We start from the raw sequence: 20,609 nt of genomic DNA, 5'->3' as shown, positions 1-20,609 counted from the left end.
TTCAGATCGGTATGATACAAGTCCCGTATTCAAAACTGCATTATGCACGATGTATAATTCCGGCTCAAATTACTAACTAGGTACTCATCGCAAGTTCATCGCATTGCATATTTACATGATGCATGGTCCCACTTAAAATCACTATACATCATCTACACTACCAGCATCAACTACGTGTCGCAATATTACTCTACAAGTCATATATACAAAGCAAAAAACCAAGATCACTTTTGTTACCTTTTGTCGCTCCCGACTTCTCCGTTGGTCCCAGAGCTTCTACGTTGAAATTAGGCTCCAATTTCGGCTCAGGATGCGGTTCGGTTACGGGTTCGGGATTGGGTTCGGATTTTGGTTCAGCGCTCGGCTCAGAAACCGGTTCTGATTTAGGTTCGGTCGTGGGTTCCGAGATCGGCTCTGATTTCGGTTCCGCATTAGGTTCGGATTTGGGTTCAGCACTAGGTTCGGAAACTGGTTCAGAGACAGGTTCGGATTTGGGTTCCGCAAAAGGTTCCGAAATCGGTTCCGATGTGGGTTCAGAAACGGGTTCGGATTTTGGTTCCGAAACCGGCTCCAATGTGGGTTCAGATACGGGTTCGGATTTCGGTTCCGAAACCGGTTCCGATGTGGGTTCAGAGGCGGGTTCGGATTTTGGTTCAGCAGTAGGTTCAGACTTTGGTTCAGATGTGGGTTCAGAAGTAGGCTCGGATTTCGGTTCGGACGTGGGTTCGGAAACTGGTTCAGAGACGGGTTCGGATTTTGGTTCACGATTGGTTCCAGAGCGAGATTCGTTTACGGTTGTGAATACAGTGGATGATTCGTGGGTTGATGAAATGGGTTCGGGACGGTATGATTCCGTGATGGAGGTTGGTTCAGGAGTGGATGTTTTTGGTTGAGGTTCAGCAGTGGTGTAAGTAGGCGCGCCGCTGGGCTCCCCTGTGCAACAAAGCAACAACTCCATGCAACTATTCACCTTCGAACCTTCACCGTTGTGCATTATACATTTACGAAAATAATTCATGATACGTGGCTAATCGTTTTAGGGTCGTCATTTTTACGGGAAACAAGCTTTTGAGGGGAAATTTTGGGATGTTCAGTTGGCCGTGAGTAAAACGCACAGAAGATCCAGTCCGTAAATCATCAACCGTTTAACGGGTATGCATATTTCTTTCAGGTGTAAAAAAGTCACTACCTTTGCCGAGGCACGAGTTGATATCGGTAATTTTCACTTTCGCTTGCTTTCACCGAGCGTTAAGTTCTCGAAAGGTACGTTTGACTTGTTTTTGTACACTCTTTCTCGCCGGTATTTACAGGCATGGATCGTTTGTGCGTACACACCGGCTTCCAATATCAGATTAGAAGGTGGCTACAGAATTTTTGTCAATTATTCTACTTGGAGTGGGTAATCTGTTAATAAGTATTCAAACATCGAAATTGCTGCAAGCTAACGTCTCGGTATCATTCGTTCGCTTTACGCAGTGATTAATATCGTGGGAATATGATATGGACTCCAATCAGTTATAGACCTAAAATACGGTACGGGGATAAAAAGCTCGACTTTTAATAATCCTAAACTACAGAAAGCATCTCTTTCACTTAATCGCAACGTGCTGCGGCACAGTACCGGCAGAAGATTTTCCTCCGTAAATGCCAAGAGAAACAACTACGTCCGAGGTTCGCCATCCACGTACATATATCAACATCCAAGGTGTGTATTTACCTACGTCAGTATAACTCATACGGTTATACGAGTACATTGCAAAATCGTGGGAAACTCAAGAGAGTGCAATTTACTCAACGACGCATATTTTACGTGCTATACAAGGGTTTCGAGCTACGTTCATAATCCAACATACTAACTACATACAGTCCACTCACCAGTCGTTGGTTCCGTCTCCGCAGCTCCGATAGCTCGCCTCTTCCGTCCTGGAAAAAAAAACCGAACCCAACACGTTAAACTTCGAAAATCCTCACCAATTCCACCGATCGCAAAAAATCACCACTCGCTTACCTTGCTTGCTGCTCACTTGGTAAGTGACGCTAGTGCGAACTGTGACATCGGAATCAGGCGGTGCGGCCCCGTAAGCCGTTGGTGATCTCCGTTTCGCCCCGGACTTTGAGGGCTCGGCTTCCGGTTCTGGAGTTGGTTCAGCACCGGGTTCGGGGGATGGTTCAGGACCCGAGACGGGAACCGATTTCGGTTCGGAAACCGGCTCGGCCTTCGACTCTGCGCGCGGCTCAGGCTCGGCTTTGGCAGAGCCACTTGTCGGCTCTGGAACGCCTTCGGGTGCCGGTTCTGGTTCTGATTTTGGTTCCGGTTTCGGTAGCGGTTCACCGGGCGGGTCTGAAAGTTCGGGAAAAGCCTTGCAAGCCGGAGTCAGGTCCTTCGGTCGCCATCCGAGTCCAACCCAAGAGGTGCCGTTGACCACCATCACAGCCTCGAGCTCGTTAATGTCCTTGAGAATCCGCCAGTAGAGCTTGAAGCTGTCGGAGAAGTTCTTCATGGTGTACGCGTCGAAGTTTATCTCCGTGTTCTTGATCGGCGATTCTGAAATTCGTGAGAAACGCGGATGTGTTCATATCGCGTCGGTTAACGCAACTCCTCGAAACCCAAGAACAGGGTGCCTGACAGTCCTCCTCGATAGGAAGACTTCTTTCAGGCAACTTGTGTCAAGGTGTGTTTCGGACTTCCGCGCTACATTTCATCGCTTACTCTTGTTGCATCCCGGACCGAACCATCCGATGTTGCAATAGCAGTGTTTGGTCGGGGATGTCGTTCCCTTGTTGTCGACGCAGACCCCTTGCGATCCGCAGTCCACGTCGTCGAGGCACTCCTCCTTGATCTCGCACCTAGATCCGCGGTAGAATCTGTCGCATCTGCACCTTCCCACGAGGTATTTACCGTGCTTACTGCAGTCTTCTCTGTACTCTTTCTTCTCCAGAATCTGTTGGAGTACAAAACCGCTTCGGTTATAGTGTCATAACGACAGCTCGCGAAAGCCCATCATTTACCACTCGCAAATTCTCACCGTACGTAACGCGTGCTCGTATAACTGGAGCTATAGTACCACTTCAGGTAGGTGTAGGTACATGCATTTAATGATATACCCGTAATCCTCCGAGAAACGCTTGTGAGTGTACTTTAAAGCAGACGCCGAGGAGACGCTTACGATATTTTTATTACCGTTTCTTTTTCGGACCGGACAATTTAAGGATCTTACATCGAACGTATAATATGCACCGTGCACGATGTCCAAATAAACAAAATTATGTCTCGATGTATACTTTCGGACGATTCAGAAGGAAAGATCGATCGAAACTGCGGGTACGAACTGCAGGAAAAGTTCGGTCATTTCGACTGCTAATTTCAGGGAATTATTCGACACTGTACGATTAAACTCTTACTCTTCATTCGTTTGAATTATAAATGGGATAGATTTTTGTTGGACCGTTTGAACTCGTGTTCAATCATTCTTTGCCCAGTACCATCTCGTTATAAGAGAGTGTTAAGGCGGTTAGGAAAATAGGATTCCAAGTAATTCGTCTCTTCAACGTTCCCCTACTACTACACGGAGTGCTCGGGCATGCTCCTCGTTATAAGAGAATCACAGTTACGTATCCGAATTCTGTGTCTAAACACGTATGATTCCACGCAGTCGATCGTTGGCTTATAACGAGAAGTCCGTGCCAAAGTTGGGAGACCTCAGGTACAATGGTAGAGTGGGAGAAGCTGTAAAACTCAGTCAAGTGGAACGAAGGAAAAATTCTCTTATAACAAGGAAGTGCTCTACCAGATTATACACATACTATCGTTAAATCGTAAATTGACTCACGTCGATGTCGGCGCAGGACCAAAACCTGTACGTTGATCCCCATTCTTCGGCCTCCCGTAGAAGCCTGATGGTGCAGTCCTTGCACGTGAAGTTCTGAGGCAAGCTTACCGGGAATGATTGCGCCCTGAAAAACATATTTTTGAATTACCAATCGGCGATAGGGTTCCTCCCGAACCCCCCAACGCCACTCAAACGGGAGTCAAACGTACGTGGCATCGTCCTCGACGAATTCGCTGACCTGGGTGACCGGGGTGAGATCGACGAGGGGTCTGTCGAGGGCGTCTAAAATCTGCAGCCTGAAGCCACCCTGAGAAGAGAAAAATGAAAAGGGTCATCCAATGATAACGCGAGATGATCCGAGAGAATCGTGCAGGGTGAAAATGCACGTCGAGAAGCTGAATTCTTTGGCGTGCAAAGAAAACGGGCATCTGGGCACGGGCCCAATCGACTTCTAGTCGTAGTGCAGATATACTATTTTTGACACGTATCGGTGTCAATTTACAGTACGCATGGAATAACAATGACGTTTGTAGCCACTCGCTGGAGAGCAGCTTTATAGTCACTGTACAGTGTACATCGTGTTTCAAAAGTCCTGCAGTGGGCCATGGCCGGCATTCAAGGTGCCATTCTGTTTTGTGCAAGAGGAAAACTTTTTGCTTTTTTTTAAAAAAAAAAAAAATCGTTTCGTAGACCCATTTTGTAGAAAAAATTTGTCGCGGGAACACGGTGTTTTGTTGCAAGTACCGAAGCGACGGAATATTTGTTTCGAAATTGCAAAAAATTTGATTCAATAAAATATACTTACAAATACGAAATCTCAATTTTGATTTAATCCATTTAATGAAATAACACTTTTTTCATAGTATCGTAAAAATATTGAACACGCTATGGTAGATTCAACTAATATCACTTCCTACAGTTCATTAAATCTGTACAGTGGATAGAAATTAGTCGAATTTACGAAATCGTCAGAGTTACTAATTGATTACCGCTATCAAGTAATACGTTACATCGTGAAATTACAAAAAACTTTTCTTCAAGTGGCAAATTACTCTCCGTAACGCGTTAAAAATCCTTTCTCGCAAGAGAAGTAAGATGAGCAGTTATTAGAAGAGGCTTCAGGCCTCTGTTCAGTGTAATATGTAGAATTAAATCATTCGTGGTTCAATGCCATTGAATCAGTCTGTCGATTCGCAATGCCGTATTTCTCCGTCATTTTTCGTTGTGAGACTAGATTCATGCAGCATAAATTGCAATCATGCGATAATATTTGCAAATGTAGCAATCAAACAATCATTCTTCAATACATTCTTTACAAAATCATTTCACTGCGTAGATCTGATTTTCCTCAGACATGATTGAAAAACATTTTGTTTTCCGCGCGTTATAAAATCAGCACAAAACTTTTCGATTGCGTGAAAATGATGTTCGTTCGGACGCATGTCAACCTTGAAATTTCGTCGCGAGCGGCAAACTTTTCTCATTAAGATGAAATTTTCTTCGGAGCATGAACGAGGCGCAGTATCGTCGAAAGAATGCCTCGTTCAGTCCGGTTCTCGCTTCGGGCCAAACACGTAAGTAACTCTTTCATGGATTCCAAGTGAAAGCTAGGGCGGTTGAAAAATCTCTCGTTGTAGGTACAGGTCGAGGATAGGTATCAGGTGCGCGCGCTAAAATTGTTCGTAAATATTTGTGCCGCACCTCAGGCGCTTCGTTGGGCGCGTTGTTTCGCAGGTGCGCAGAGGCGTTGTCTCGTCTAATTTTATTTTAATCATTTTCGTTTTCTTTTTCGTTCTCTCTTCATCTCACCGCTTGTTTCGTTTTCTGTTCTTATTTCAGGATCCCGCGTGCGCTCCGCGCGCCTCTTTCCCATTCATCCAACAGCCTCGCGTTCATCGGCGTAACTCATTCCGCGATATCTCTCTTCGCTGTAACGAATTGCAAAATGTAATAAACAAATTTCAAATCCTCCTGGGCGTAGCCTAACTAAATATATTTACACGGCGAGGACGCGTTGCGTACGATAACCGGAATGACTACCGATCTGCAACAGGATCCCGATTATACCGTAAGAAACGCGCGTCCGGATTATTCGACGCCCCGATTCCATCGGGATAATTTACTAAGTGCTGCTGGTTACGCGTCCCGGTTTATCCGGGAAACGTCCCTCTTGCCTCTGGGATTTGTGAGAATTGATAGACGACCCGAAAGGACGTTGAGATACCTACGAAACTGGTTGGGTGCGAAGGCATGCGAGGCTCGTGTAAAGCCCGACGTCCCACAGCTGTTGACCTCAAACTTCTCTTGCTCAAGTCGCAGGATGAATGACTAATTGTGCACCGAACCTACGCGACTGTAATTATTATACAGCGGCCTCAGTCTTTGGTTATTGAAATTCTCTCTCTTGTTACGACCGACGATCGGTGCTCTGTAAGCCACGGATAAATATTTCGTTGTTGAATTTTTACAATATTCTCGATGCGATTGCCGATGAAGCATTTGCGCAATAGAATAAACTGCCGTTGAGTCGTAAATCGTGGATCGCAGGCTAATGTATAAATTTACGTTTCTGAATTACATTCCCGTGACGGTTGGTCAAAATTGAAGAACAAGATTAAAACGCGACCGTACTGTAAATAAAAAAATTAAACAAAAAAAAAAAAAAAAAAAAAATGCGGTGTGGACTACTATAAAATATTTTTTAGTGTCAATTCGACACTATTTTATGTCGATCTAACACTATTTGACGCTCAAGTTCTAAATTGACGGTGAAAATTGTTTTTTAGTAGTCCACACCGGTCACTTTTGATCGATTTTAACACCGTCAATTTTTTAAATTGCACTATCGATGCTGATATAAAAATCCAACCATACGTCGTAAATATAATGTTTAGAAAGAATCTGACGAGAGAGAAAGTCTGCAAATGCGCAATGTTTGCAAACATTGAAGCGTTACTTGGTCGCTGAATGTTGTGGGACTATCAAGGAACATTTTCGAGGTTCGACAGAATTATCACAATGAACGTTGGCGCTATTCAGAGTGCGGGTGTCACGGTTAATAGATCGTTAATGGATCCATCATCAGCGGAACAATTGAATCAGTGTGAACTTTTGGTAGGGTAAATTCGTTCGTGGATCCGGTCATTGATGAATTGGAGGGACGAAAGTGCGAGTCTGGATGTTTTGATGTGAATTCGAGGTACGTATGATCGATGATCGTCATTGTTACAGTGGAAGAGTAAAGTGTAACGATAAGTTTCCGTTACTGGCGTAAAGAAAAAAGAAGAACAAGCTCCGGAATCCCAGTGATTTATGTATATACGTATGTATGTATATAAATGTTGAGATATTCCACTCGGTTTGCCTAGGTTTGAGGCCTTGAATGACGATTCGGAGTTTTTAGAGTTTAGAGGATACCAGACAACGACGCCGCGTACATGTTTTCAAAGTGATTTAATTATCGTTCTCGGTAGAGCTCCTCGCGCGTTATTACGTGTTTCGGTAGTTATATTAATAAATAGACGAATCAGGAATGACGAGCGTCTGTTTGCTTCGGACTCTGACTACGTCGGTTATAATTATCGTGAGTATTTTATTTATTTTCTCTCTCTCTCTCTCTCTCTTCTGTATTGAATAAACTTGTTATCCCGTCGCGGCGTCGGGGCAAGATGACTCGTTCGAAATGCAGTTGTAGCGTCGAAATTGCCGTACGTAGAGAGTAAAAATTTAAATCGGAGAAAAAGAAGTGTGAAAATAGAAATAAACGAAAACGATGCATAACGATTGGAAATTATTTCCCATGATTAACGGCGTCGAATATGGCTCATTAAATCCGGCCCGTCGACTCGACGCGATGTATAATTCAACAATAACGATGACGAGGGTGATTCGAATTGTGCAGCGTAATTTAATCACCGCTGGAAGAGCGGTTTCGGTCATCGACGGTTCAGCAAAAATCGTTTCGCACTGCATAAGGCACTGCGGGATCTATACGCCGAAGAATGTTCGACCACCGACTGAAATCATACCGCGTTACACGTTGTACGATGATTCGTGCAACTGCAATTCCCCCGCACAGTCGAAGCGTTTCGCATGACCGAGCGGAGAGAAGCGGTTTTGAAATTGAAGAATTTTCAACGCCAGGATATATCCGTTTCATCGCTCGGCGAAAATAGTTCCACCGATATCGAGAAATCCAATATTTCCACATCGGCATATTTTACAGCGACTCTAACGCGCATTTGTAGAATAAAAATGAGCCCCAGCCGCGGCGCTTGACAAATTTCACTCTCCGATCCTTGACGTAGATTAACAATTTTCATTTTTTATCAGAATCGAAAAATACACTTCTAGGTAGAAAATGAAAATTAGTTTTCTTATCGAAACTTTACTTTTCGTAACTTTGCTTCGTCGGGCATCTTTTATTTCGTCGCTTATTTAAAATATCCTCAATCGGAAATTCCCCTCTGTTTTTTTTTTCTTTTCTTTTCTTTTTTTTTTTTGTCTTACCGGCGATTCGTGATTAATCCGAAATGACGCCACGGGTCGGTCTCCAGGATCATCGCATCGTCATCATCGTCGTGTTGGCCGGTTTGCCGCGGCTTTTTAACGCGCATACTAACGCGTAGAATAACGCTTCGCGTCAAAGTGTGGAACGTGAATCGAACGGTGGTATCGATTAGACGTACACAACTAGGCGTTTGTACACACATTCATACATGTTTAGGTACGTATATGTATTACATTATACATGCCTCTGTCAGCCGCGCACGAGCGCAACTGAAATAGGCATCGTTTTAACCGCTATGTATATGCGGAAGAAGAAATAAGAAAGTAACGAACGGGCTTTAGTGAACATTCCAATCGACTTAACCGCCGTGCCGTAGCGTTTCTTCCTATCTTTTATATTCTATGGATAAAAAATAACCTATGTATTATTATATTTTTTCAGATAATATTTCCTTTATTCCTTTTCCCCTTCATTCCCTCACTTCACTTGTATTATATTATTACAACGCAATGATAACAATTCTTCCGGTCGGTCCTTGTAACATCCTATTTTACAATATATAATACATCGCTACGACAAATTTATTTCAGATGCAGAGTAGTTACGTAAACGGGATTCGGTGTTTTCAATTCTTTCTTTTCTTTTCTTTTTTTTTTTTCTTGTTGTTGCAGATTTCATTATTTCTTGTTATAATCAACCGGAAGCTCGCAGTTCGCGACGAAACACATCCGTCGATATTATCGATGTATAAAAATTTTCGTTTCAAATAAAAAAAGAAAAAAAATTATATACCTGTTCTTGTCACTCCGAGAGGTTTTTTTTTTTTTTTTTGTTCTTTTCATTCTCCCCATCATCTTTGTTCCACGGTACAGTTCAAATTGACACAATTTACTTTGCAATTTCGCAGTATACCCGACAAAGTTTGCTGTTTAAATTAGACACATTATAACAATCGAATCGGATTGTAAATTCGGCGGTGAAAATCAACGTTGAAATCCCATCAAACGACGAATAATAAACAGTCGTCTTGTTTCTAAAACCTGTATTACGCGTCCGCGGTAAACTTGACTTTGCCGTGGAATTTTGCGGACGCGCGACATTTTCTAAAAGAATATCTCTCGTCGGCTAATAACAGTCGGCGTAAAACGTAATCGATTTGAACACGATATCGATAAAAGCTGTTCAATATTCCACAAACATCGCCTTATTCTTTGGTTAAAATTTCATCCTTTGTCAGTAGTCCAACGACAGTGTCAACGGTTGAAAGGTTTTCGTACGAGTACACACATGATTCGCAGTCAGGGGAAAAAAGAGAGAGAAAAAATAAAATAATTGAAATAAAAAAAAAAAAATAATATGACGGCACTAATTTTTTACCGTTTTTTCACCTGCGAGCAGGATATACGGATAGTTTTTGGTGAAGTATAATCTTCGTGACAGAGGTGAGGAGGTGAGGATATTACATCGCTAAGAATCGGCCTGTAGTTTATAACACACACACACACAGCGAATGTGTGTATCGGTTATTTTGCAAGGCGTTGGAATTTTTGTACGAAAGGCGACGACGACGTTGCGTGGTTTGCTAAATAGCGGGTGTTTTCTTGACTGAATAATTCAACGCAGTCCCCTGCCTTGAAGAGAGGAGCGTAGGCCGTAATGCCGATCCGTCGCCCTCCCTTTTCCCCGCGAATATGTCGTAACTCGGTAACAACTTATGCGTAAAGCCGTAATTCGTCTATCGCGCACTTTAATATTTTATTTTTTTTTTAATTTTATCGGGGAAAAAAGTCAATATCTCGTTGGAACAAAAAAAAAAAAAATAAAAAGAAAAAGAAAGAAAATTGGAGTCAACGCGGTTGTACCGACGCACGTGAAACTAATTCACGTTTGTCTTTATATAATTGCGACGAAGAAGAAGAAGAAGGAAAAAAAAAAAATGAAACTTTATACCTTGGGTTTAGAAAATTGACGATAGAAATACGATAGAAAATATCGAGAGACCGTCGTTGCGTGTTCTTTTTTACACCGCATTCGCGGGTGATTCTGTAATCAGTCGATATTGTTGCTGTACGTGCCTTTAGGATCGAATTCCGTTCGTCTTAACCGAGTGACGTCACCGTCGCAACCTCCCACATACCTAAACGTGTGGCGAGATACGACGTACGCCGGATATTTTAAAAGAAAATAATTCTACCCCGTGTTTCTAAGCTTCCTTTCAACGATTCATCGATCTTTTGCCTTCGGGATATACTAAGACCTTGGTATCACCGATACGACCGTCTGATGTGGAGCACCTTGTGCACCTGCATTCTTTTATACCTTATAAATCGAACGCGGCACGATGATTAATGCCATTAAATACTCGTGCGGGAATTTAAATCCGTGTTACGGTTCACGAAACAGCCGTTGATTGGCTATCGCCTGTAAGTGTGTGCCTTTTTTCATTTTTCTTCTTTTTCTTCTCTTTTTTTCCTTTGTAGCTTTTAAACGCCATCATCAACGCCGCGACGCTCTTCTCGTCAGCACTGAGAAGGTTACGACTGGCGTTAAAATCGGCGAGAATAATGGTTTAATGAATTTATTTGTACCGTTTATGAAAAATTTCAATGCTTCGAGGAGGGTGAATCACGGGACAATAATTCTCCTAAGATTTGATTGACGGGCTAACGTTGCGCATATTATTACATGACGCATAGAGTGCGATGATGAAATAAAATTATCGCGATAATGATAACTCGATTTCGGTTATCCGATCGGTTCGGATCGCAACGGTTTGTGAAACAAGTCGTCCCACAGAACTCGGAGCGAGTATGAAAAGGTTCGTTTAAAACGAGGATGTGTTATGCCAGAGTTCCGGCGTTGCCTTATGGATAACGGAAGTTGCATGGCACCGGAATTATTCATTACCAGCACCAGTTACCATTGTCTTGATCTGGGGCTTACGCGCATAGCTGATAGTCGGTATTGCAGCTGGAGGTTTCGTTCACCTCTTGCCGATGATTTTTCTCATCCCAAAACGGTTAGAAGGTGAGGATGCAGAATTATGTACAATACCTGTGTAACAATAAAGCAGAGAAACTCACCCTGTGCGGATAGGCGAGATGCCAGGTGACGTTGAAGCTGCTGCCGCTGAGAAACGAGGTTCTGATGTCACCTGGAAAAAAAAATATCGAAGGTTAAAATCTGCCATATTTTCATTTTTTACCACGATCCAAAAATATAGTTCCAGGTGAAAAATGAAAATTAGTTTTCTAGCCGTTACCGGAAAGTCTGGCATCCGTTGCTATTCTTTCTCATTACGATCGTTATTGCTAGATTTTCTCGCAACCGTTGCGAAAATTTAACGCTCGTGCAACGATAAATTGACGTTGAAGCCTTGTTTAAGTACAAAAAGTAGAGTAAACCTCAGAAACTGATTTCGTGTTCCAATTAGCAAAAAAGGATCGATGATAGCGCAAACAGTTTGTTTTTAACGACACTTGTTTTACTCAATTTTTCTAGTTACTGTAACGAATGAAATTTTTGCTCAGTGTATGTTATATCGAAGTTCTGGCGTTAGTTTAAAATGCAGAGCCGCAGGAATGCTAGCCCAGTTATATTTTCTTGCCGTTTGTAGAGAAAAACAGAGAAAAAAATATGTAACCAGTCTTCGACCGAAATTTGATATTCAATCTTCTACGCGGACGTTCTCCCTGCAGTTTCCTAGAAATTCAATAAAATTTGATACCCGCAATTTTCTCGCCGTGCAAACGGCATCGTGCAAAAAAAAAAAAACGCATTTAACGCGTACAAAAACTTGGACTTTAAGCAGGCTGCAGGATGCGCCGTTTTCCGCAATTTACTTGCGTTAAAAATACTCGTGGGTAATTCGAAGAGAAGTGCCAGGAGGCTGGGCCCAGTTACTTAAGCAATAAACTCCGCTGATGCTCGAGCGTAAATATCGCGAGTATAACGCGACGTTTACGTATGTATTTATGTATGTATATATATACGGATGTATCCGTGTATGCTTATGCATAATTTAAACGGTACAACGTGTTGCGATGCTGATGCAATTTGTACCAGCGATGCGGAAGCCTGCGGGAAAGAATTTCTACTCCTTCTAATTGGTTTTCATATACAATATTGTAAATATAATACGTCCGTTTCGCATGTACAAAGTGTGTTAATCGTTCCGCGAATATGCGATATTATCGAGAGTCGAAATTTCAGCGATTCTGTAATATCAAATCGGCGCTAATTCCAGTAGAAATTTTGGCCCTACTGTAGACCTGCGGGTACTAAGTAAGGATTTATTAAATCCTGTTTGGTCCTTAGTCCTGTTCAGAATTTTGAGAAATCTACCTGCTAGATATTTACACCTGTCGTGATCTTCGACACCCTGCTATAACGTGTTCGAAAGACATGAAAGCCTATCTACGGCCTGGTTAGAATTTTTCAAATATCGATCAACTTTTTCAATTTTCATTTTCGTAATGTACGTACATTCGAACGTATGCATAGAAAATTTCGTATCGATCCGAAAGATATTCTCCAAGTTACGCGCCCATTTTCGGAGACTCTGGAGCGTTTGAAAGTTCTTGTGAATGTTTGAAAGCTTTTTTCTCAAAACTATGTTTTCAAAGTCGGTGAGCAAGATTTATCGGAAACGGCTGAACCGATCAGTCTCAAATTTTTATACAAGCTTTATTGTTACATATTTCTCAGTTCTTAATCGAACGTTTTTTTATTACCGTTGATTATTGTCCATTTTATAGACAAATTATGGCGAAAATTTTTATGAGAAATCGTTCTTTTTTTTTTGAGAAGCCGCCGTTTTGTTAAAAATTAACATTTTGCTCATTTTTCCGATCTTAGATCAGATAATACTGTACATTAAGTAAATCTTTTTTGTTTTTCCATTTCGGATGATCAAGTCCAGAGATATCTTGCTCATCGCAAGACGCCTTTTTTTAAAGGTGCAGCTTGAAGAATCATTTTTTCTTATAAATGAAAAATATCAGAATGAAGTTCAATGTTACCCTAATATGTGTGTACATTTTTATATTAACAAATTGAAATGCCTCTTCGTGAAAAATCCTTGCAAAAATCGATTTTTTTTCGCGCCTCCCGACTAATTGCAAAGTTTTCAATCGACAAGCTTGATTTCAGTTTTGAGTAACTTGTGCGTCTGCCGCTAGGAGCGCCGAAGCGCATTTTGTTCTCGTGTTTGAAAACGTGCCGCGAATCGGTAATTAATGAACGCGTAAACTAACTCCGAGTAGTCGTAGTCGGACCGTCACATACAATCAATTCGCTTCTGATACGGGAAGATACCGATCATTTAGACATTCCATTTAACTGAAGCTGGATCAATGGATCACAAGAAAATTTGCAAACCAGGAGTATGAATTTGGTTGGAGTTAAATCAACAATCACAAGGTAAAGGAAAAAAGATATGCATTTTCGATAATTATTACTTTGGTACCTTGTTGCATGGTTTGAAAAAAAAGAAAAAAAAAAAACTATGAAACCTGCATCAGGGATTAGTTACGGAATATTTTGAAACCGGCTGGTTCTAATTCCGCAGCTTGTGTTTTTGCTTCGAAAAATCGCGCGGCTCTCTAATTACTATTGCAACTCTTTCTTCACTCTACGACTCTCCTTTATATCCCCAAAATCAACGACGATGGGCCGCGTGCGGTGAATTATTTATATTAACAATCGACATCTCGCAACGATCATCGGACGAAAGCGAGTGCTTGGCATTTTTCTTGGCTTTCGCGGTTACATCGAAAGCATAAAATCGCTGCATTTTTGCAGACTCGGCGTCGATAATTGATCGAACATAAATTTCATTTCGTAACCCTGCGACAAATAAACCGTTTAATTAACATTTTCCATATCTCCCTTACGTCCCATCTCCGTCAGTTTCTCTTTTTTACGGACCGATCGATGCTTGTCGCAACGTTAACTGAAACTAAAACGTACCGAATTAAACGCTCGTCAAAGATCTCTTCGTGCACACCTAATTAATTCGCCTAAATCTTTTTTCCTTTTCCGTTTATTTAAACTCGTTGATCGATCGATTAAAATATATTTCTCACATCGATCTAACGTTGTAAAATTAACCAGGCACGAACCGTGAACTTGAATCAGTCTGACAAGCTTATTCAAACGTGATTCGACGTGAATCCCATTCGCGCGAAGCGTAAAAATTTCCATCGATCGTTTTACGGCTTATACTTGTTATCCAGCCGCGACTACTCGTAAATTTATTTCGTGTCCAACTAAACGGTTCGGAAATAAAACTCTCAAAACAACGTTCGGTGATGAAATCGCCTCCGGTTATTGATTGAAAAATTCGATCATTCACGCGTGAGAAGGCGTCTCTGTGTTTTCTCTTGCGAATTGCTCACTCCTCCGATTTCTTTGCAAATATCTTCGCATGGGAATATCGTAAGGGAACGAGAAAATCTTATTGTTAATTAGACGCGCCGAGGGACTTGCGACCTGGTAAATATCGCGCTACAGCTGATTGTACCGGAAGTGAACGCGCTGGCACAAGACTAAAGTGAATTGCAAATCGTTAGTTCCATACCAGAGGTTTTTACACTTTCTTCGCTCATTGTCAGAGCTGCTGTTTTCATCTCTCTCTATCTTTCGTCACAATGGAATAGCCATATACAACATGAAGCCAATGTTTGAATCGAAACTTGAGAAACTCATTCGCATTGAATTCGTATCGTAAAAATCTCCGTTTTATTGACTGGTGAACACAAATGGTGGTCAGTGATGATGCGTTCCGATTGTCAGGAATTTTTTACGTACGCGTAAAATTAACGAACTTTGATCGTCAGTCTTCTTTGAATACGTAATATCGGATTTACTATACTTTTAAGTATTCTACGGTTGATAAACGGGTTATGGTAATTTTGTAAATAATTGACGAAAATTTAAGACGCTTATCTTACAAGCCGATTTATATTTATAGCGATAAACTTGTTCGTTAACTCGACTTCCAAATCCTTGGTCTAAAATTAGTATTTTTTAAATTGTTACCTATATATATATATATATATATATATATATATATATTTTTTTTTCTTTCTTTCTCTCTTTAATTTTCTAAATTGACATTTTTCGTGAGAGTTTCATCCGTTTTCATCAAAGAATACAGGGGAAAGCATAAAGCTACCCGGTAATTAACTTCCGACTATAACTTTTCGAATAAAATTTGATTGAAAAATGATAATGTGGTAATTTCTACGCAACTGTCTCGATAACCGCTGTAAAAAATCAATAACAAGTTATTGAATTCATCAGCGGAAACTTCGTCGCAAATTGCTTCGCCTTCGATAAATAAATGAAAACAAACCGTCCATTCGGAAAGAATATTTGCATCGATCTGAGGAAATCCGTATTCTGCCTTTCGCTAATTACAACCTACCCGTGCAATTTTCAACCATAACGATTATCATAAATAACGTCTTTTCTTAAAAAGGCGTTAATATTTGTCGAACGGTTGTGGAATTTTTGAGAGATGCGGGAAGTGTGTGCGAAGTCATTAATTCCCACGAAAAAAAGGACCGACTTGTTTTTTCTGTTCTCGTATCACCCCCCCCATGCAACTCCGACACAAATTTATACCCGTGTACAAAAACCCTCCGTTATTTACCGCATAACTCGAATCGCTCGAATATGCAAATCCGGCCACTCTGGTCTCGGGTTGCTCTAACGGTGGTCGTCGGAGTGCTGCTGCAGCTAGTGATACAGGTTTCAAGATCCACCTTAAACGCCCACGCGATTCGCGAGTGACTCGTAGCCGATTTTTGACGCCGCTTCTTTCGCCTCGACACCCGGTCACGTCCTTGTCTTTGACCTTTTCCTACGTCATATTGTAAATAATTTATTCCCGTAGCGCATAACTGCACAGACGGACCGATTCCCGCGGTGACTCGATAGCAGCGATCGCGTTGTAATGCGATATTGGAAACGAGCTGCTTGCGAATCGTCGGACGTAGCTCCGAGCCTCCGCAAACCTTCTCGAATTTCATGTTTTTGGAATTTCGCTTACTACGACGGTCGTATCGATTGCCGGGAATTTGCTCGTTTTTTTTTTGTTTATTTACCGCACTGAGAAAAATTTCATTTGTTACAGTAACTAGAAAAATTCGATAAAACAGGTATCGTTAAAAAAAACTCTTTGAATATCGTTGGAATTACGAAAACACGAGGCACGCGTAACCATTTTACGCTATCGTCGATCCTTTTTTGGTAATTGAAATGCTTGAACAAGGCTTTGACGTCAATTTATCGTTGCGCGAGCGTTAAAGTTTCGCAACAGTTGCGAGAAAATACAGTAACAGTGATCGTAATGAGAAAGAATAGTAACGGATAATAGACTTTCCGGTAACGGCTAGAAAAGTAACTTTCATTTTCTACCTAGAAGTATATTTTCCGATCGTGGTAAAAAATGAAAATAGTTGAGGACGTGAGCGGTAAACGGAAATAAAAATTTCTCTCAGTGCACACTATTGTTTCTACAGCTAATAATGTTTTTTATCATTGGAGTGGGACTGAGGTTCCGAAAGCGCCTAATTTCAAATTATTAAGAAACATCCGAAAGTTTCGAAAATCAAAATATACTCAGACAGCGTAGTTTACTCGACGAGTGAGTGTAAAAAATCAGAAATACCGGAAATCATAATCACCAGGATTCCGAACGCAAAAATATCGAAAATCCAGAACAAAGTAAGATCAAAGTGGTGAAATTTCACCAAACCAAAAATTCACAGGACTGAAAATCTTGATGTTTCAGATTTCTAAACTTTCTCAATTTCGCTCTCTTGGAATTTCAACCCCATCGGTAATTATTCACCGCAAATTGTGCGTTTTCTTCTTTTTCTTTCAATTTTGTTTTCAATAATTTTTGACGCGCAGTTTTTCGAGCCATCAAATTTATCAGTCGACTTATAAATGTTAGATACGACTCGTAAAAGAGGCGCGAAACGTTTTGCTATGTCGATTATTTCCGGTCTACAAAGCCACGGTTTTCTCATCACTAACATTGTTAAAATTATAGTCGAGTTTAATAATCCTGACGGTGATTTGAGCCACTCGAGGAAAATGACCAAAAAAAAAACAGAGCTTTCTTGTCGATTCCTACAGTTTATCGAATGATTTCGCACGGTTTAAATTTAATTCTCGTAATACACGCGGCAACTATGCTCGTAAAAGTAAAACTGTCGTTGTGCTTTGTTAATTCGCGGTATCGGCGCAAACCTGTATCAAGTGTTTTTCATCACCTTTCTTCGGCTCTCGTCGATATTTCTTTTCGTGCAATTTGTACGGTACATAGCGTGCGCTGCTCGTTCCATTCGACGTTGCAGCGAGCAAAACGGCGTTCGAAAAATAGCCGTGAAATTGAGGCGTCGAATAGCAGGAGGCAAAAAGTGATTTGGGCCGCGCGTGCCGGTGCAGCGTGTCTCTTCTGCATTTCTACGTCTGACACTTATTTTTACAATGCCCAACTTCCTGCGGGGCAAAACGCTTGCTCGATATTCCACGGAAGAAAGATTTTCTTCGACAGTTGTTACAGGCACCGTGCCTGAAAACTTTCGTTCTTCTTTTCGCGCAGCGGGAGAAAATTTTATTTTCGTACGGAAAAAGAGACAGAAAGAAAGGATATAAAATTAAAGAAATTAAAGTAATTGAAAAAAGAAACGAGAATAGAAAACATCTGGCTGAAGTGATTTAGGTTAAAGTATGCCTGTTGTGAATAATCGAGGGCGATTATTTACTCTCAGTTTCGAGAGTGAAATTACAGAACCATAAACCATCTCGTATTACGAGATTTAATCTATATAATCTCGAATATTTTCAGTTCCGTATATGAATCCCCGTTCTCATTTGCAAGGAAAAACGATAAATAAATTCTTCTTAATTCGCAGTTCAGCGTGTAATCGCAACTGGACCGCGATCTTTCCGCGACGAAAAATCAAATTCCCGACGACACCGCATCGCGTAACGTTTATAAACGAGCGTATGATTTATCACATACGTGAATCAGTGTTAGCGGTAGAAGGTGGCAGCAGTCGGTTACCTAATATCATCTTTCAAGGACCTCAATTTGATCGTCATTAAAGGCCGTGCAGTCTGCGTAACGGAACGGTGTATGCAAAACTGCAAATCCGGCGAAAATAGTCGTAGTTTTTAAGTTATAATGGAACTGCGAGTGATCGGGAAGCTGATAAATTCGAGAGGAGGCGATTAAAACAGCGGTTTAATCGCGGGAAGAAGAAAAGAGGTAGATGAAAAAAAAAAAAAAAAAAAAACAAGAAACCAAAAAGTCAACGGTAGGGAAAATATACCGCAGACCGGAATCGCTTTCCATACGGAACGACCGACTGCGTGACCCGCGAACTAGCTATTTTACACTCCAGGCCATAACGTTTCTTCTTTTTTCCACTCGCCGCGCTCGGCACGATTTTCGCGATAAGAAAGATTTTTCAGTCGCGAGTCAAGTGCTCCGTTCGCAATTATTAATCCTTGTTGCGTCAGAGTTAGATGAGCATAACTGAGAAACGCCTCAGAGATCCGATTGATCGTTTGAGTTTGATAAAAAAAAGAAAAAGACAAAAAAAAAAAAAAAAACCAGCAAGTGAGGAACATTTACCGCGTCGAAGTTACGGTAAAGAAAAAATTCCCGATAACCTTTGTAACATCGTGCGTTTATCCTGTAATACATAATTTTATCTTTCATTTTCTCGTCGGTCCCCCCCCCCCCCCACCCCTCTTTTTTTTCTCCCACTTCGTCCTTAGCCGCAAAAGCACTGTCTCGACATTTTTTCTCAGATCGTGCGGAGCAGTTTACACCGCAGAGAATAGCTAATTCAAACGTTGTTCGCAGTAATTTTGTTCGGAGCGCTAACCGCGGATGCCTTGCCACCTGAAGTAATTACCGGAGAATGCCGCTTGGCGAGCGGCTAAGACTAAGACGTTAGTAGACAAATACTAGGCGTAGTGAAAGTCGGTTCGAATCGTATACAAGCTTCGTCGTTCCCCACGCCTCGTCTCCTCTGCTATTTTAATGCCGTTTTCCCACCGGCCATCGGCTGCCGGAATATTTCCGTCGTCATAATTCTACGGCAGGCAATAATCCATGAATGAGTGGGTTCGTTCCTGTACCCCGAAAGTCGCGATGAGACGGCCGCGAAATTGGCCGAAGCGCAAACGTCAGCTTTCGCATTTCTTCTACCAGCTCGCGCCAATCGACGCCAAATTCTCTCTCACCTCTCGGCATTCCGCAGGGTCCCGGCGTCCTCGCGTTGTCCAGGAAGTCGAGGTCGTACTTCCTCGCGTGGGGAAAAGTCAGGGCGACGTGTCCCTTCGCCGATTTAAACAACGCCACACCCAGGACGAGGACGAAGAGGAGAGTCCTCGTCGTCCGGGCTCGGTTTGGACTCAGCATCCTTTTCCAACTATTCGATTCTATCTTTCTTCCAATCAACGACTGCAACGCGCTGCTTCTTCTTCTTCCTCGGTATCGAAAATCCGTTCCCTCACCGCCTGCATAGAGCCTGGTTTTTCCGGGGCTCCTCGGTGTAACCTGTGAACGTAGTAGGATTTACCAGGAGGACCTGGAATTTGTACCCATCGACACGCGGTTTGGTATCCTTGGTCAGAGAACAACCTAACAGGATGTCCTTAGCACGAATAGACTGGGACCATTTGTCGTACTATACGGATACGTCTAATTAAAATGGTATTACGTCTTACTGCTTCCTCTCGATATAGACGCGTGGTTGTGTTTTTTTTGTTTTTTTTCCTCTCAGTCTGTGACGTAAGAACACTTGTGTGATTCGTCCGATTACTCGTTAAACAGACGTAACGTGGATGGGAGAATCGACGGATTGAACGTAGAATGAAATCCGTACATACGTGTTTATTACCTGAACGATAAATCGTTCCCTGTATCAGCGTTTCCTCTTCGTTGACAACGACAAGTGAATAAGTAAACAGCTGAAACGAAGAAGAATAAGAAACTTGGAACGGTGCACTGATTCACAGACACCAACGACACTCGTTTACTCGTCAATATCCGTTTTCCTTTATCAGAGGCACTAAAATCTCGTGAAAAATTTCACCGCCGATTTGAGAGAAGCCATTTTGGTATCAAGAAACGCGGTATCGTTGCTCCGTAGAGTTTCACTCTGGCCGTTTCGTCTTCGAGACGGTGTCGAGGACTGGCTACTCGAGACGCGCGGCACCATTGCGAACTGGCCCCG

The 20,609-nt window shown here is 41.9% G+C and overlaps 1 protein-coding gene across 6 annotated transcripts in view; it reads right to left on the bottom strand.

Moving 5' to 3' along the window:
* The window catches only part of LOC124305432 (uncharacterized), a 27,531-nt gene extending 6,922 nt beyond the window's left edge, over positions 1-20,609 (bottom strand). For 2 of the 6 annotated variants that reach the window (XR_006908380.1, XM_046764873.1), the window contains exons 1-9: positions 20,263-20,609; positions 19,615-19,930; positions 11,424-11,494; positions 4,040-4,137; positions 3,831-3,954; positions 2,711-2,942; positions 2,009-2,545; positions 1,876-1,923; positions 238-933 (exon numbers count right to left, since the gene is read on the bottom strand). Coding sequence is in view for 4 of the 6 variants with exons in the window: in XM_046764873.1 (XP_046620829.1) it covers positions 238-933; positions 1,876-1,923; positions 2,009-2,545; positions 2,711-2,942; positions 3,831-3,954; positions 4,040-4,137; positions 11,424-11,494; positions 19,615-19,792 (1,984 nt within the window). In the remaining 2 variants the exon portion in view is untranslated. The remainder of the gene's footprint in view (positions 1-237; positions 934-1,875; positions 1,924-2,008; positions 2,546-2,710; positions 2,943-3,830; positions 3,955-4,039; positions 4,138-11,423; positions 11,495-19,614; positions 19,931-20,262) is intronic. The other 4 variants (XR_006908381.1, XM_046764871.1, XM_046764872.1 and 1 more) reach the window with 3 other exon arrangements.

Source organism: Neodiprion virginianus, chromosome 5, assembly GCF_021901495.1.
Source record: "Neodiprion virginianus isolate iyNeoVirg1 chromosome 5, iyNeoVirg1.1, whole genome shotgun sequence".
Lineage (NCBI taxonomy): Eukaryota > Metazoa > Arthropoda > Insecta > Hymenoptera > Diprionidae > Neodiprion > Neodiprion virginianus.
The sequence above is the reverse complement of the archived record's forward strand: the minus strand, read 5'-3'. Positions and strand labels throughout refer to the sequence as shown.